Raw genomic sequence first — 18,393 nt, forward strand, 5'->3', positions numbered from 1 at the left:
GCAAAGATACTCAAGTGAAGGATCCAAATACTTCTATAAAATCACTAGAAGCTTTTGTGTTAATCTACAAAGAAAATGATTTACCTAAACCAAAAACACTGACAAAGCAGCTGGTATTTCTCGGGATCCATGGGAAAGCTCCATGGCAGTGTGAAGCCAGGTCACTCATTTCTCGGTTTCTCACCCCAAGGTGTGAACATCTTTTTGGGGGTGTCAGTGCTCCTCTTGGCCTCCTCTTTCTCCCTGGATGATATCAGCCATAGATGGGTTCCCCATCACCTGTGCTTCAGGCTCAATTTATCCCAGAGCTTCGGGCAGGGTAGCCAGCTGTGAGGATACAGTGACAAGTAAGATATGGTCCTGCCATTCGACTTCAGTTAGGCAAGTGAATAGCATGTAATCAGATCACTTTAATGTGTTCTGTGATAAGCTATGACAAATGTAGGGTCTGTACAATGTTTCCGTTTTACGATCTAGAACTGATCTTGTTTTTAGCCGTAGCCCCGTCCTTTCTTCCTTTAAATTTCTTATCTCAATTCAGATGCTTTCTTCCATCCAAACCAGGAATCAATTTCCTGTCCTCCCCACGTTAGCTGGTCACCAAGTTCTACAGAAAGTATCTCCTGAGCATTTCTCAAACCAGTCTCTTCCTCTCCATCCCTTTTACTACTTCTCAGTGTCATATTATCAACTCCTCTTGTTGTGCTTGTGCTTAGTCGCTCAGTCATGTCCAACTCTGTAACCCCATGGACTGTAGCCCTCCAGGCACCTCTGTCCATGGGGATTCTCCAGGCAAGAATACTGAAGTGGGTAGCCTTTCCGTTCTCCAGGGGATCTTCCCAACCCAGGGATCAAACCCAGGTCTCCTGCATTGCAGGCATATTCTTTACCAGCTGAGCCACAAGGGAAGCCCAAGAATACTGGAGTGGGTAGCCTATCCCTTCTCCAACAGATCTTCCCAACCCAGATATCGAACTGGGGTCTCCTGAATTGCAGGCAGATTCTTTACTGTCTGAGCCACCAGAGAAGCATCAACTCCTCTTATGTGGACTATTTCCATAAGGTTTTTTTTTTTTAGAATTGTTTTGATGTGGACCATTTTCAAAGTCTTTATTGAATTTGTTACAATATTGCTTCTCTTGTTTATGTCCTGGGTTTTTTTGGCCACAATACATTTGGGAGCTTAGATCCCCAACCAGGGATCGAACCCCTACCCCCTGCATTGGAAGGTCAAGTCCTAACCACTGGACTGCCAGGGAAGTGCCTCAATAAGATCTTAATAGGTTTTTTTGGCCAGGAATTGGGTGTGTCATTCCTAAAATGCTTCCTCCACATTGCAGCTTCTCACTCCCCTGATAAAAGCTCAAACATTGCTTCCTCATTGTTTTCAGAATCCTCTTGTTTCCTTAGTGTGGTATACAAGGCTCTCCGCCATCTAACTCTCAGCCTGTACAGAAGTACAGGAGATTTTAGCTCTCCCCTTTGTCATATTGGATGGATTTCCCAGGTGGTGCTAGTGGTAAAGAACCCACCTGTAAAGCAGGAGAGATAAGAGATGCAGGTTCGATTCCTGGCTTAGGAAGATCCCCTGGAGGAAGGCATGTCAACTCACTCCAGTATCCTTGCCTGGAAAATCCCATGGACAGAAGAGCTTGGCAGGCTATAGTCCATAGGGTCACACAGATTTGGACACAACTGAAGCAACTTAGCACACACACACATGTGTTGTATTGTTTGAAGTCTCCCTGCTTTGGAATACATACATCCTCTTACCTGCTTAATCACCTTCCCCTCATCCTTGAAGATTCCCTTTACACATTCCCATGTGTCCCTCAGCTGGGCAACCCCTCTAAAGCATCCTATTTGTATTTTAGTATGACACTTATATCACATAACGTTGAAATATTTATTTATATGTCTATATCTAATGGCCAAACTTAAGGTCATCAATGGGAGAAATCTGACTTATTTATATTTATGTCACACCTGCTACTGCTACTGCTAAGTCACTTCAATCGTGTCCGACTCTGTGCGACCCCATAGACGGCAGCCCACCAGGCTCCCCCGTCCCTGGGATTCTCCAGGCAAGAACACTGGAGTGGGTAGCGGGTGCTAAAGAAATTATTTGTTGATGACAGATGAAATAAACAAATGATGTCTATTATGCCTAGAAAAGGCAGAGTCTGTGTCTCATATTACTAACTGCATCACTTGGAGAGATTGTTAATCCTCATAAACACTAGATTAAATGGAGAGATTGTTCATTCTCATAAACACTAGATTAAATGAAAAGTAGATGTAAAGGAATGGACATACAATAGGGAATCCATTATTAGTAATATTAAATTCTTCAAGCCCTGTAGGTTTTTTTTTAATATTTATTTATTTGGCTGTGTTGGGTCTTAGCTGAGGAACGTGGGCTCTTTGTTGCGGTACGCGATCTTCTCTCTAGTTGCAGTGCTCAGGTTTATTTGCCCCACGGCATGTGAAATCTTAGTGCCCCCACCAGGAATCAAACCCAAATTCCCTGCGTTGGAAAGTGGATTCTTAACCACTGGACCACCAGGGAAGTCCTCCCACTATTGGTGTTTAAATGTGTACTTCGGATTTTGCCCAATTAAAAGCCTTGGAGGACTTCCACATTTGACCAAGATGGAGTAACACATTTACTCTCCCACCTGAAACAACTGAAAAATCAAACCAAATACACGAAACAGAGGTTTTCAAGACACTAGCTACCAGGCAGTAGAGGACAATGAGGTCTGAGAGGTGGAAAACAAATGAGGTGGTCCCTACAGTGGCCCAGGCTAACCAATGGGCATCGCACAGGGAAAGGGCAGCCCAGGCAGAAGCCAGCGGTCCTCTTGAGTTGAGAGCTGGAAGCCAAGAAATCTAGAATTTATGGAGCAGAGTAATGGAAAGCAGAGAGCTACACCCAGAGAGAGAAAACCAAAGAACTGAAGAGGGTCTTCAGCTGAGTACTGATCAGTGCCTGTGGCTGAGGAAACTGCCCAAGGCTAAGTAAAGACCATGTAGAAGGATTAGAAAAACTATTGCAGATGCAGAGCCAACCAAAGTTCCTATTCCCACCAGTCAGTGTGGAAAACCTCGTAATTAATGGCATATTGGCTAGAATATTAGAATGCCTTAGTGGTAGGAAAAAATTAGCCATAAACTAAACATAGCTCTGATCTCACCTAGCAAAGCTTAAAACCAAACCCCAAAGGGATCAAACTATTTCCGAGTAACTCAACCTCAATGCTAAAACAAGTTCAAGAATATTTATAGGAATACAAATATATCCAGCACTCAACAAGGTAAAATTCACAATGTCTGGCATCTAATAAAAAATTACCAGGCATGCAAAGAAGCAGGAAAATTCAACTCATGGTAAGAAGAAAAATCAATCTATCTAAACCAACCAAGAAATGATAAAGATGATAGAATTAGTTGACAAAGACATTGTTGTTTGGTCACTAAGTTGTGTCTGACTTTTTTTGACCCCATGAATTGTAGCCCGCCAGATTCCTCTGTCCATGGGATTTCCCAGGCAAGAATACTGAAGTAGGTTGCTATTTCCTTCCCTGAAAAGGACATTAAACTATATTCCATATGTCCAAGAAACTAAAGTGAAAACTGAACATATTAACTGGTGACATGGGAAACATAAAAAAGAACAAAGTCAGATTTCCAGAAAGAAATGTTATCATGCCTGAAAAACAGACCTGATAGAATTAATAGCAGATTACACACTAGAGAAGAAAAAATTAGTGAACTTGAAGATAGAGCAATAGATACTATCTAAAATGAAACATAGTTTTCTTACAAGGCTGAAACAAAATGAACAGGGCATTGCTGAGCTGTGGGGCAACTTCAGCCAGCCTACTAGAAATGCAACTGGAGTCTCTATTCAGGAGTATGGGGAGAGAAACAGAAAAATACTTGAAGATAATGGTTAAATATTTTCCAAGTCTGAAGATGACTGTCAACCCACAGACCCAAGAAGCTCAGTGAACTCCGAGGAAAAGAAACTCCAGCCAGATAGTCGGTACCAGGGATGAGCCAAAGAATAAATGGATGACGGAGCCCACATTCCAGCCAGGTCTGGCCACCTGTCACACCCAGGTTCCACAGACTCTGTGGGGTTCTGGGAGGCTCACCAGATTGATAAACAGGTTGGACGAGGCTTGTGTGAAAATTTCCTGGGCCCCTGAAAGTATCTCTAACAGGTTGAATTACCCTCCAAATTACACGTTTGCAACCCAAACACTTCCCAGCAGTACTTTTAGATTAAAAAATAAATTATATTTTGTTCCTCTCTAAGTGAATTATAATAAATTTTTTGAAAAACACTCCTTTTTTTGACAAACCATCTGACTTTCAAAATTAACTTTTTAAAATAGATTGTTAAATTCTGTATTTCTTTTAAACTAAGAGCATTTGCCAGAAAGTCAAAAATAATTAGGGCTTGTATTTCAAAGATGCTTTATGTGTGGCAACATGCTGGAACACTGGCTGCATTAGCTTGAGGTTGGGCTGCCTTCTCTTAAGTATCAGGAAGTAACTATAGGGTTAAATAGAGCGATGCAATAGGGGTGGAGGAAAGAGACTAAACAGTCTGATCTTTCCCTCTGCCTCTCCAGTCTGAATGCGCTGATAAATGAGTTCATCTACCACACAAAATAGCCTTTGTTTTATTTGGTGGCTTACTGGCTTTCCACAGCTAAGGAGAGAGGTAATAATGGTTTGCCTTAACTTGCCTACTCTCCACTGGAGCTTTTCATTTTTAGGCTTATAATACAGCAAAAACAGTTCTTGAAATTAGCCAAATTAGCCCTTATTTCAGTGTTAACCCACCCTTGCCTCAGCTTTCATCTGAAAATATTCAAACCTACAGAAAAGTTGAAGCAATAGTACAAGTAATACCCCACACTCCTCAGTTAGATTCAGCGGTTGTTAACTCTTCACCACATCTGCCCTTCCCACTTGTCTCACTGTGTGTGTGGTTTCTGATGAACCATTTGAAGATAAATTGCAACCATCATGTCAATCCACCCCTAAGTACTTCAGCATGGTATCTCCTAAGAAAAAGAACATACTCCTACATAGCTCTCAAGAAACGTACCATTGATGCCATATCTCGCATGCAGAAACAGACACCCACTCTGATCTTGATCTCCAACAGGCCGGGAATCCTGTAACCAAATGAAGAACTTGCCATTAGTCCAGTGAAACTGCATGGGATTGGTGTCTCTCCTTCATCCCTGCCCCACCGGTGCCTTGGCAATCCTTTGTCTGTCTCCAGGAAGCTTAGTCTTAGTTGTGAGAATTCTGTGAGCGTGGCTATTGCCAAAATCATGGCTCCCCGTCCACTGATGGCCGCCCAATGGAAGTATGGACACAGAATTTGTTTTTTTGCCAGGCAAAAGGGAAACGCAGCGGGCTAGCGCCTCAAGAAGTGTGCCCCACTTTCTCAGGAATAGGGAGGGGTTTTACATCCTCATGAAGGTCTTGCTTTTTTGTTTTTCTCCTGCCAATTTTCAAAACAGCCACAGCTGGCTCAGGCAACTCAGCAATCGGGTCTGGTGTCCCTGAAGTTATCGGCCCATGACCTTCTTTCTGAAATGCAGGATGCTACAAGAGAGTGTAGGGGGAGAAGAAGGCCAGGTGCTGAGTATAATCTATATGCAGTCAGAGAGTAATTAGCTTGGTGAAGGACAAGGCCAGCTCCAAGTGTATGTTAGTGCATGCACGTGTGTTTAGTTGCTCAGTCGTGTCTGACTCTGCGGTCCCATGGACTGCAGCCCACCAAGCTCCACTGCCCATGGGGATTCTCTAGGCAAGAATACAGGAGTGGGTTGCCATGCCCTCCTCCAAGGAATCTTATTGATCCAGGAATCAAACAAGGGTCTTCTGCATTGCAGGCAGATTCTTTACTGTCTGAGCCATCAGGGAAGCCCTAGAATACTGGAGTGGTGCCCACTCCAGGGGATCTTCCCGACCCAGGAATCGAACTGGGGTCTCCTGCATGGCAGCCAGGTTCTTTACCATCTGAGCTACCAGGGAAGCCCATTTGTTTGTTAGTAGTAACAGCTAAAGAATAACCAAGATTGTTTAACTCTTGGAAGCCTGTTTGGCTATGTGCCAAAGGCTGTTCACTCATTTCTGTTTGGCTGCAACATGGCCTGTCCGTTTTCCTTCAAGTCACAGATGTCCTTGTCCCACTGAAGCACCATCAAAGTTTCCTCTCCAGGAGAACGCCCATCTACTAATCGGTGTTCTGCGGATCAGCTGTCTTTCCCTAGACGTCACCTTAGATGTCACTGAGCAGGATGCGGACCCTGCTACTGCCCCTGCTCTCCCTAGGCCACAGAAAGCAGTGCCCTGTTGGCCAAAGAAATAAATGATACGTCCCAGGAACCGTGGAAGCCACCTCAGTGGGGCTTTTCAGACAGTTAAGGTGGTTCTTGCCAGTGAAATCGTGGGGAGGGGGAGTGCCTCACAACACCCAAGTCCAACAACCTTGGCGGGTGGCAGACTTGAGAAGCCTCACGTGGGAGGTTCTGCAGTCTCTTTCCTGCTGCTCCTCCTCAATCTCTCCTTAATTTTCTGCTGCTGAAAGAAAAGTAAGAAGTGAAATAAAATGTACCAAAACGGACTCGGAGAAACTGGGAGTCCTAACCAGAGCAACACTTACAGACTCACACTGGGCTTTTTCTAACTATTAGCACTGCCGATGGCATCATCTGACAAGCAGTGCTTGAAATAAGAAAAGGGGAGGAAGGGAGGTTCCTTCTCTTACTTGATGGACACTAAGTCAGAACAGGGGCTGGTGTGCCAGGCACGGGGCGAGGCAACAAGGATGCAGGCAGAAGGAGACGGTGTCCTGCCTTTTAGGAGATGCGCCCAGCAAGACAGGCAGGAGGCTGATCATACAGCAGCAGAGTTAATAGATGCCCTGACGAGGGCTCGTGCAGACTGCCCTGGGGGACACAGAAGAGGGGACAACTCATTCACCCCAGGGAAGCCTGAGAAGACTTTGCGGCAGCTTGGTGATCCCACCAGAAAGACAGGGGGAGCAGGAGTGGGAAGCAGAGCATCTTCCAGGCAGTGAGTGACAGAGAGTTTGCAAAGCACAGAGGCTCGAACAAGCAAGATGCCAGTGTTCTAAGAATAGCATTTCCCGGGGGGCAGAAGCAGGGGCAGGAAAGAGAGCTTCTAGAGCGGCCTGGGGAAGCTAGGATCAGAGCACATTTTACTGTAGATAGCCAGGCCCCACCTAATGACTCAGAATTCCTGGGGTGGGGCCCCGGGAATCTACCTCCGGGTGACCTTGGGGCCCGGCGCCCTGTGTGGGAACCAGCCACAGGCAACAAGGAATCAGTGACATTTTAAATCCTAAGAGTGATGCAACTAGACTTGTTTTTAAGAAATACTTTTTTTTTTTTCTTTTGGTGACAAAATGGAGAAGGAAGTAGATCAGGCAGAGACCGAGAAATAAATCAGGAGATTATTCCAGCTGTCTCATGGAGCTCTGATAAATGAAAGCAATTGGAAGGTAGAAGAGGGGGTAAATTCAAGAGATATTTCCAAGGCAGAAACAACAGAACTTGATGAGCAATTAGATGTGGGTGGTGAAGGAGAGAAAAGAATCAAGGATAATTGTGAAGTTTCTAACTCAGGTTCTTAAGGATTGGGGAGCCCTGAAGAGAAAGATGGAATGGAGGCCAAGCAGAAGCTTGTATTCGTAGGGCAGGTAAAGGGGATTCTAAACAGGGTTTGGTTTTGAGCATGTGATGGGGAGGTGCCTGAGGGCAACCAGAGGTCCAGACTCAGGGATAGGGGGGTCAGTCCTGGGGGGAAGAGCTGAGCTTGAACACGTGGCTTTGGAGGCGTGACTCACAAGAAACTGCCCACGAAGCCCAGGGAGGGCCTGTAGATGGGATGTGGTCATCACATTATAGAGAGGCCATCAACATTTAGGGGTATTTGGAGACTCAGAAGGAAAGCCGAAGGAATACAAACGTAGAGAAGAGACCTGTGGACACAATGGGGGAAGGAGAGGGCGGGATGAATTGAGAGAGTCGCATTCACATATATACAGTACCATGTGTAAGAGAGAAAGCTAGTAGAAAAATGTTATAGAGCGCAGGGAACTCAACTCCCTGTTGTGTGATGACCTAGAGGGGTGAGACGGGGGTGTGGGGTGGGAAGAAGGCTCAAGAGGTAGAGGATATTTGTACACATGCAGCTGATTCACATTGTTGTAAGCAGAAACCAACACGACGTTGTAAAGCAATTCTCCTCCAATTAAAACAACTAAAAAAAAAGAAACAGCCAAGAGGGAAGATGAGAAACAGTGTGAGATGGGGTGGGAAACTGGGGTGAAGAAAGAGTTTCAAAGAACAGAATGAATGTGTCCAGTGTCGGAGCAAGGTCTGGCAGGTATGGTAACTGCAAGACCACGGCTGACCCTAGAGAAATCCATCGTGAAGTTCTGGGCCCTGAAACTAGACCACAGCAGGCTGAGAAAGGACTCAGAGGCAGGGAGGGAAAGACAGTGATTGTCCATTATTCTTTTTAAGAACTTGTGAAGGAAAAGGGAGCTCAGGGAGCAACCAGAAGGAAATGGCAGAGTGATACCCAGAGGTCTTTTTCCTTTTGGAACTTTTTACTGTATTAACATGGCATGCCAGAATGTGAACCATTTGATATAGTTATTGTTTCCTACATTCTGTAGACCAAGAATTATAAGAAATATTTTCTATCCCAGCAATTCCTAAGGTACGGGCTCAGCGAGTTCAAGTGCTGCTATTTTTTCAGTTGGAATACTTGAAAGCCATATCTACTCATATCACTTCATATTCTCGCAGTGAGAAAAAATTAATACCAGGGTTACAAGTGAGCTTACTTAGGAAAAGGGATGTAAATGATAAAGATGAGGCTCAAAATCCATGTTCTTTGCATAAATCTCGCATCACAAATGTGTTGTTCTGAGCAGAATATGACCCATTTAATCCTCACAACAGTTCAGTAATAATGTAAATAACAGCAAACACTTATACAGAGTTTATTACATTCCAGGCGATACCCTAAGTGCCTCAATATATAAACCTAATCATTGTAACTTGGGTATACATTCATAGGAATATATGAAATATATTTTCCTTGTTTTTGCTCTTTTGGTAATATGAACTGAAAGAAGAAATATTAATACCACAAAGGAAGACCCCCTAACCAATGAAATCTGAAATATATAGTAAGTGCTTTTCCCTCCTTTCTTCTTCATCTTAGATGCTGGTACTCAACTTCCCAGTGTCATGACTGTAAATAAACTTTATGCCTTTCTTATTTGTTTCTAGGATGAGGGGAGGATAACATCTTTTCCTTTCTTATGTGACTTTCTTTGAAAATATGCATATGAAGTTCCTCAAAAGTAAAAAATTTACCCTTGAAAGAAAAAAAAAAACCATCATGTCCAACTCTTTGCAACCCTATGGACTGTGGCCCGCCAGGCTCCCCTGTCCATGGGATTCTCCAGGCAAGAATACTGGAGTGGGTTGCCATTCCCTTTTCCAGGGAATCTTCCTGACCAAAGGATAGAACCTGGGTTTCCCGAATTGCAGGCAGATTCTTTACCATCTGAGCCACCTGAGAAGTCCTATGAAAAAAAATAGTATTGCCCAAAACAATACCTGAAAAAATATTTTTCAAAGATACTATTATTATCCCATTTTATACATAAGGCAACTGTAGCTAAGAGAACCTAAGAAACCCACTCAAGTTCACAAGGTTAGGTAGTGATGGTGAATTTTTTTTAATGATTTTGTCATATTGAGAAATTAAGGGAAACGGCTAAACATGAAAGTTAGAAACACAAAAGGGCCAGAGCCAGAAACAATCCAAATGTCTTCTAATGAGAAACTTGGTAAACAAATTTTAGCTTATTCCAACAACAAAATATAGTAATCAAAAAGAACGAACTACAAGTACATGCAAGAACACAAATGGATGGCAAAAAAGTTATGTTGAGTGAAAAATTGAGCAACCAAAGGAATCCATACTGTATGGATCCATGTATGTGAAGCTCCAAAACTGGCCAAGCTAGTTTCCAGTGATGGAAGTTAGAATAGTAATGACTTGAGCTAGGGTGGAGGCAAGGGGATGGGGGCTCAAAGGAAATTTCTGGGGTAATAAAAATGTTTCCTATGAAGGTGGTCATCCCAAATGTAGTCATATCTAATTAAACTTTACTTTATTATCATTTTTATTATTTTTAAGCCTAGAGTACAGCACTTGATAGTCCCAGGTGATCTCCCATCCAAGTTCTAACCAGGCCCGACCCTGCTTAGCTTCTGAGATCAGACTAGATCAGGTGCATAAGGGGTGGTAAGGCCAATAGGAAAATGTCCAGAGCTAATTGATGAACCAAAGCCAGGGAGCAGGCTGAAGGGCTTGGTTTGAAACCAGAGATGCAGGCTTAGCTCCAGACAAGCCTCTAAGTCCTGAGAAAGAGGACCAGTGAGCTCAGGGCCTGGGCAAGGGCCAGCTGGGGGGCTGGCATCCAAGGCTCATGTGTCATTTCAGCTGGAGGGTTGAGCAGGGGAGAATTCTTTTCCAAGCTCAGAGGTTCTTGGGGTTAAGGACATGAGGGCCGGAAGAGAATCCCCTCTTTATAGATAAGGACCCTGTGAGTTTTATTCATGGTCCCACAGCTGATTACCCACACAGCTGGGATTAGCACTTAGTTCTTTCAGCATCAATAGGATAAGAGGCAACTGGAGGAGTATTGTCAGTCTCGTCTCCGCAGCTAATGAGGGCTCTGACCCCGGCTTACGCAAAGCAAGGATTTCTGGTCGTTTCCTTCATTTAATAGACATTAATTAATCACCTCCCATTGACCAAGTGCTTTTAGGTACCGAAGATCCAAAAATAAAAAGCCACTGCCCCATCCTCAGGTAACACAAGGTTGGTTAGGGGAGGCCCACGGGAATAGACAACACCTATAGTATGAAAAGCATTAAGAGGAGGGAGGGGATAAGAGTGACTAGTCGAAAAATTCTGCTGAAGTTTTGGGTTGCAAAGTCTTCATGTGTGCTCAGTCGCTCAGTCGGGTGCAGCTCTTGGCAACTCCGTGGACTGTTGCCCACCAGGTTCCTCTGTCCAAGGGGATTTCCCAGGCAAGAATACTGGAGTGGGCTGCCGTTTCTTTAAACTTCTGAGAGGATGGGGCAGGCTGAGGATGGGGAAACTGAGGGAGGAGTTTAAGAATAAAATAATGGGACTTCCCTAATGGTCCAGTGGTTAAGAATCCATCTTGCAATGCAGGGGATGCCAGTTTGATCCCTGATGGAGGAACTAAGATCCCACTTCTCACAGGGCTACTAAGCCCACGCATCTGGAACCCATGCAACACAACTGGAGAGCTCTGGTACCACCATAAAAAAGGCTGCATGATGCAATTAAGACGTGATGCAGACAAATAAATAAATATTTAAAAAAATAAAGCTGCCTATCTCTATTTTAAAAAAAAAAGAATAAAATCAGGGACGCCCATGTGCAAAGACCTGAGACCCTGCCCCTTCTTCCTCCCCACCCAAGACTCCAGGCCCCCAAGGCAGCCCTTAGCCAAATGCACCAGCCAAATGGACCTATCACATCCATTAATGCCCAAAGTGCCCACCAAGAAACTGATTTATATACACCCCCCCAAAATAAATCTAACAGAAGCAGGACCTTATTCTACAGTTAGCATGTCCACGATGAAGTTAGGACAGAGTTTTGGTGAGTGGAAACCTGCTATTTTTAAGCACGTTGCAACCAGCAAAATGGTCTTAGAACAGTCACCTAAACCAGTTCCACAGGCAGCAATCCTGGCAGGAGCCTGCAGGTTTTATCAACCACTATCTCCTGAATCCAAGAATCATGCACACTGGCTGAAAGGCAGGCTACGGCTCCGCCAGTGATGGATAGCAGAGCGAAGGCAGCACTAATGAAAAATTAATGAGAGCAGTTACTTCCATAAGAAAAATGATCTGTTCTCTCCCACCTTTTGTATTGATTTTTGACCAGTCCTGTAATTGGAACTGTATAATTTTATCCTAAGGTAAAGGCAGGCAGAAGGGCAGAGCGTGGGAGGCTTTCCGCCACTTGGCCAAGCTTCACCCTGGGAGAAGAGTCCACGTGCGAATCTCCATCTCTGTAATGGAAACCTGATCCTCCCCAGCCCTGGCTAAGTTGCCTTAGCCCCAAGTCATTTGAAGGTTACTGACAATAAATGACACACTAATATTCCCAGGTCCACCAGCCTTCTGGGATCGCCTTTTCTATGTCATTCGATTAAAATAAATACAGCCTTAACCTACGTAATGCAGGAAGCCCCACCTCTCTCTCAATTTTTTAGGAATTCCTTGAGAAGGTATTTCTCCTTTATCAGATGGTCAGCGGTCACATCTCACTCAATTCTAGCTTCACCTCTCCCACCTCTTCTGAGCTCACCTGCCCTACCACTCTAGTGGATACACACACTCCTTGCCACACCAAAGACACTGACCCAAGGCAGTACCAGGTTAGGTTAAAGAAGACTTTACTGGAGGTTGGAGAGTGGAAACCTGGTTTGCTTTGCTCACCACTGACTCCTAGGTGCCAAACCACCACCCTGAGTCATCATAGGAGCTTAAAAATACTTATTGACCTATGGTAGTCAATTCATGGAGGCAGAAAGTACCAGGGTCCCTGGGGGGTGGGAAGTTACTGTCTAATGGGTACAGCGTCTCACTTTGGGGGGATGAGAATGTTCTAGAGACAGATGGGGGTAATGGTTGCACAGCAGGGTGAATGTGCTTAATGCTACCAAACTGTACACTTAAAAATGGTTAAGAGGGTAAATTTTATGTTATATATATTTTGCCACAGTTTTTTAAAAAGTTGAATGGAGTACTGATATTATGAGAGAAGCCTGCAACTCAGGGTAAAAAAAAAAACCTAAAACAACATTTGACCTCAGAATGCCTAACTTCCCCAGCTTGTAGGGTGGCTGTTCCAGAATTCTCCATTGAGTGCTTCGAGTCTATTTCTAATACAATCCAACTGGAAAGAGGCCAAAAAATATTAGAACTTCTGTGTTTATATTTGAATTCATTCTTTAAATTTTTCTATTTGGCGGTAGATTTACATATGCATGGGGCTTCCCTGTGGCCCAGATGGTAAAGAGTCTGTCTGCAATGCAGGACACCCGAGTTTGCTCCCTGGGTCAGGAAGATCCCCTGGAGAAGGAAATGGCAACCCACTCCAGTATTCTTGCCTGGAAAATCTCATGGATGGAGGAGCCTGGTGGGCTTACAGTCCATAGGGTTGCAAAGAGTTGGACATGACTGAGGGACTTCACTTTCTTAAATATACATAATATAGAATAGCGTAGCTAAGTTGGTGCGGTCATATCCAACTCTTTGCGACCCTATGGACTGTAGCCTACCAGGCTCCTCTGTCCAGGGGATTCTCCAGGCAAGAATACTGCAGGGGTTGCCATGTCCTCCTCCAGAGGATCCACATGTGTGGCCCAGGGTGGTAGGGATCAAATCCTCATCTCTATGTCTCCTGCATTGCTGGGTGGGTTCTTAACCACTAGGGCCACCTGGGAAGCCCATAGACTAGTGTAGATGCACATGTATATAATTTATAAATAAATATAGTGAAGGAACCATATCAAAGGCTTTGTACTCCAAGGTTGTTCAACAAACTCTGAAGACCACCATTAGTGGTGATGACTTTGTAGTGTCTGGCTCATCCACTGGGCTGTGAGCTCCAGGAGGGCAGAGGTCTTTGTTTCGTTCAGGCATGTATCCTGTACCCTGGGCCAGGTAGGTGGTAAGTTCTCATTCAGTAGTTGGATGAAAGAGCCACGGTTGCCATTACTGACCCTCTCCTTACACGCAGGTGCTTTTAGCCTGTATTGCTGGGGCCCCAGTTTCCCTGGACCATCTTCTCTTCTCCTGCTCCTCCTCCTCTTCCTTCTTTGCCACTCCATCTCCCACGTTTTAAAAAACTATTCCTTTTTCTTCTTATGTGTGCGTGTATTTATTTGGCTGCTCTGGGTCTTTGTTGCCATGTGTGGGCTTTCTCTAGTTGTGGCCAGTGGGGGCTACTCTCTAGATGCAGGGCACAGGCTTCTCACTGCAATGGCTTCTCTTGTTGCAGAGCGTGGACTGGGGGGTATGGGCTTTAGTAGTTGTGGTAAACCAGCTTAGCTGCCCCTCAGCTTGTGGGATCTTCCCTGAGTTGGGGTGGAACCTGTGTCCCTTGCATTGGCAAGAGGATTCTGAACCACTGGGCCCACAGGGAAGTACCCATTTCCCAGTTTTTAAATCTGAAAAATGAGGACATCAGAGCAGATTCTTCCAGAGTTCTTAACCTTCTATAATGCCTAGTTCCTTGCACAAATGCCAACTGCCAGACAGAAGTCATTCCAAGTGACAATGAGATTCTGTGTCAGGGATGGAGGCACCTCACCCTCTGCTGCCCCAGCTTCAAGGTGACTTTTGGAACTTGGTCTGACTTTCATCTCAGCCACTGACAAACTGCCAACACCTCCCCTAGAACACCGAAAGCCACATACCCTATCTAAGGTCACCGGTCAGTGCCTTTCCAGTGTTCAAAGTAGGTATTATAAAAGCTGGCCCTTTTGAGGGTGGAAAAACAAATCTACATCAAGTCTCCATTAAGGTCTTATTCCTCTAGAGTCTGTGTCTAGTGAGAAATCTGTGTTTTTGAGGACTTGGCCCAATGTTGGCTTTGCAGAGAGACAGTCCTGGACAGAAGTCCCTTGTCCTCCACACGTTCTCTGGGCGGCTCCAAGCAAGCTGCCTGCCTAACTGTCCTGGGTCTGAACTTCCTTTTCTATCACATGGGACCTGTCACGTGGGACCACTGGGAGAATAAAAAGACGAGTACACAATAAGATGCAATTAAATATAAGCACAATTACCACTGTTATATTCAGTTTCACCTGTAAGTGAAATGAGAAATTAAATCAGTTTTCAGAAAAATTCAAAAATTTTGAAGGGCTACCAGAACTATTCAAGGATGGAGCTCAAGGTAACACACACTCCAAGATGTTTCTTTTTAAAAAATATTTATTTGTTTTATTATTATTATTTATTTGGCTGCATCAAGTCTTAGATGTGGGCTGGGAACTCTTGGTTGCTACATGTGGGATCTAGTTTCCCAGCCAGGATCGAACCTGGGCCTCCTGAATTGGCAGCATGGAGTCTTCACCACTGGATCACCAGGGAAGTTCCCAAGGTGGTCCTTTTTTCCAGTTCTGCTTTTCTTGGATGTATGAATTCTTATTTATTTGGAGGAAAATGAATTCTAAAGCTTTTTTTTTAAGTGCTTTAAAAATTCTGGACTCATCAGATAATTTTTAATCTTATAAATCTAATTAAAAGACAGTAAGACATGGGAGCTCCAATCAGACATAAGGTGAGGGATCTTGCCTGGCAGGGAGGGTGTGACAGCCTGGCCCCACAATTCCAGAGCCCCCACGTTTCTGTGCAGACTGCTGTGCTGTGCTGTGCTTAGTTGCTCAGACGTGTCCAACTGTTTGTGACCCCATGGACTGTAGCCCGCCAGGCTCCTCTGTCCATGGGGACTGTCCAGGCAAGAATACTGGAGGGGGTTGCCATGCCCTCCTCCAGGGGATCTTCCCAACCCAGGGATCAAAGCCAGGTGTCCTGCCTTGCAGGCAGATTCTTTACTGTCTGAGCCACCAGGGAAGCCCCTGTAAAGGACTAGTTTTTGGTTAATCTCCAGGGCCAGTTGCTCCTCTGCTGGACAAGTGGTGGTTAAACCCCTACTTGGTGAAATACCTCACATTGTCATCTCTGCCTGTGACCACTAATTTCTCAAACTCTCACATTCATGAAACAGGGGAGGGGAGAATTAGTTATTAGGAAATACTTCTGAGTATACTTAGGACTGCTGTGTGCTGTTTCTTATCTTTGCAATCTAATTTCAGCCCTGGGCATGGATTTCAAATGAAATTCTTCTGGAGGTGGTCTTCAGATGCTTGGTGATTAATGCTCATGCCGTCCTTTGAGGCCATGGGCCACCTTGCAAACTGCTGCTAATCTGGGCTCAGAGTGTGGTAGAAATAGCCTGGCCCAGAAGTCTGGAGCAAATCCAGCTCCTTCATTTGTTGGCATTAAAAACCACCTGGGCAAATAATGAGCATTCTTATGCCTTGGTTTCCACATCTTCCACAAAAACAAAGCTCAATAATATCTGCTTTGCCCGCCTCACAAAACCTTTCTAAAGATCTCATGAAAGAATGGATACAAGGGACTTCCCTTGTATGGTCCCTTGGTGGTCCAGTGGTTAAGAATCCACCTTCACATACAGGGGCCACAGGTTCAATCCCTGGTCTGGGAAGATTCCACAGGTGGTTGTTGTTCAGTCACTCAGTCATGTCCAGCTCTTTGCGACCCCAGGGACTGCAGCATTCCAGGCTTCCCTGTCCTTCATCTCCCAGAGCATGCTCAAACTCATATCCATTGAGTTGGTGATGCCACCCAGTTCTCCTCCTGCCTTCAATCTTTCCCAGCATCAAGGTCTTTTCTAATGTCAGCTCTTCACATCAGGTGGCTGAAGTAGTGGAGCTTCAGCATCAGTCCTTCCCATGAATATTCAGGACTGATTTCCTTTATATGTGAAGGAGCAACTAAGCCTCTGCACCACAACTATTTGGAGCCTGGGCTCCTAAAGCTTGTGCTCCACAACAAGAGACGCCCCTGCCCTTAACTGGAGAGCAGCCCCTGCTTGCCACAAGAGGAAGCCCTTAGGCGGCAGTGAGGAACCAGTTTGGCCAGAAATAAATAAATTCATTAATAATAATAATATAAAAAGAATGGATGCAAAAACTTTTAGAACCATACAGAAGGAGGTCCCAAGGTTACAGAGACCCTCTGAGTCCGCCCCTCAATGGAAAGGGTCAGCTTGGCGGGGAGATTCCATGACCTAGACACACCTGAGGAGTCTTTGGGCCTGGGGCGTTCTGGAGACGGCCGGTCCGTAGGGACTGCAGGTCAGCACACGATTCTTCATGTCTGACCAGAGCCGCTCACGTTCACAGCTTGCCCAATGTCGGGCAGGTTAGGATCAAAGTGTCCTGGCTGGGGTTCCATCCAGATACCGCTGGTTCTTCCATGATTAAACAGTTAGTGGCTCTGACTCCCACAGCTTCCCCTAAGGCAAAGCTGGCCTTTGGCTCAGTGGGGCTCAAGGCAAGAATGGGGGGGCCCCTCCTCCACTCCTCTGCCCGGCCTCCCACCCGGCCCCCGGGAGAGGTAGGGGCGAGGGATCTGCAGGTGTAGCCACTTATTTGGGGGGCCATCCAGGATGTGGGAAGCCAGAGAAATCAAGAGAAGAGGGCTCATGACATGGACCAGGAAACGTGTGGCTGAGCTGACTCGGGAAGAAAATGACGTAGAGAAGGGAAACAAAATGAATGCCAAGTTCAGTGCAAAGTACATTTGGAGGTTTACCTTGTACTCCTGGACTCAGACTCCAGAAACCTGGCTTGGCTCCTTACTCCCGGGTTCTTGGGCAAGTCGTGTCTCCTCAGGCTTCTATAAATCTGTAAACTGACAGGGTTGGACCAGGCAGACTTCTCAAATGGGTACTTTCAACCACGGCCTACTCAATGGTGAAAAGCTACAAGCTACTTATCTTCCTGGAATGCCAACTTTACATGAAGTTTGGGAGGGACTATTTTTTATTTTTTAGCCATATTATGAGATATAGGGGCTTCCCAAGTGGCACTAGTGGTAAAGAACCTGCCTGCCAATGCAGGAGACTAAGAGACGCAGGTTGGAGCCCTGGGTTGGGAAGATTCTCTGACGATTCCACAGCAACCCGTTCCAGTACTCTTGCCTCCTCTTGCATGGACAGGGGAGCCTTTGCAACACTCCATAGTGTCACAAAGAATGGGACACAACTGAAGCAACTGAGTACACACACATGTGATATAATTCATATCACATACAATCCACCCATTTAAAGCATACAATTCAATGATTTTAATATATTCCTGGGTTGTGTGACCATCACACAATCAATTTTAGATCATTTCCATCACCGGAAAAAGAAACTCTGTACCCTTCATCCATCTCCTCCATGTCCTCCAGCTCTGGGAGCTCTGGGCAACCACTAATTTACTTTCTGTCTCCATAGATTTACCTATTCTGGGCATTCCCTGTAAGTGGAATTAATATATGGTCTTGGGAGGATAATTTTTATATGAAAACAAAACAGCTATGTTATAAAAAGCAAGCAAAAAATTACATTAATGTTTAAGTTGCAGAAGATAATTCAAAACAATGCCCCTTGTATCTGGCA

The 18,393-nt window shown here is 45.0% G+C and overlaps 1 protein-coding gene across 1 annotated transcript in view; it reads right to left on the bottom strand.

Annotated features, from left to right (window-relative positions):
- Positions 1–277: 277 nt before the first annotated feature.
- TAF4B (TATA-box binding protein associated factor 4b) overlaps positions 278–18,393 on the bottom strand; it is a 158,137-nt gene continuing 140,021 nt past the window's right edge. Inside the window, exons 15-16 of the mRNA XM_055559635.1 lie at positions 5,126–5,195; positions 278–327 (exon numbers count right to left, since the gene is read on the bottom strand). Of these exons, the coding sequence (XP_055415610.1) occupies positions 293–327; positions 5,126–5,195 (105 nt within the window). The 3' untranslated portion in view covers positions 278–292. The remainder of the gene's footprint in view (positions 328–5,125; positions 5,196–18,393) is intronic.

This window comes from Bubalus kerabau, chromosome 21 (assembly GCF_029407905.1).
Source record: "Bubalus kerabau isolate K-KA32 ecotype Philippines breed swamp buffalo chromosome 21, PCC_UOA_SB_1v2, whole genome shotgun sequence".
Taxonomy (NCBI): domain Eukaryota; kingdom Metazoa; phylum Chordata; class Mammalia; order Artiodactyla; family Bovidae; genus Bubalus; species Bubalus kerabau.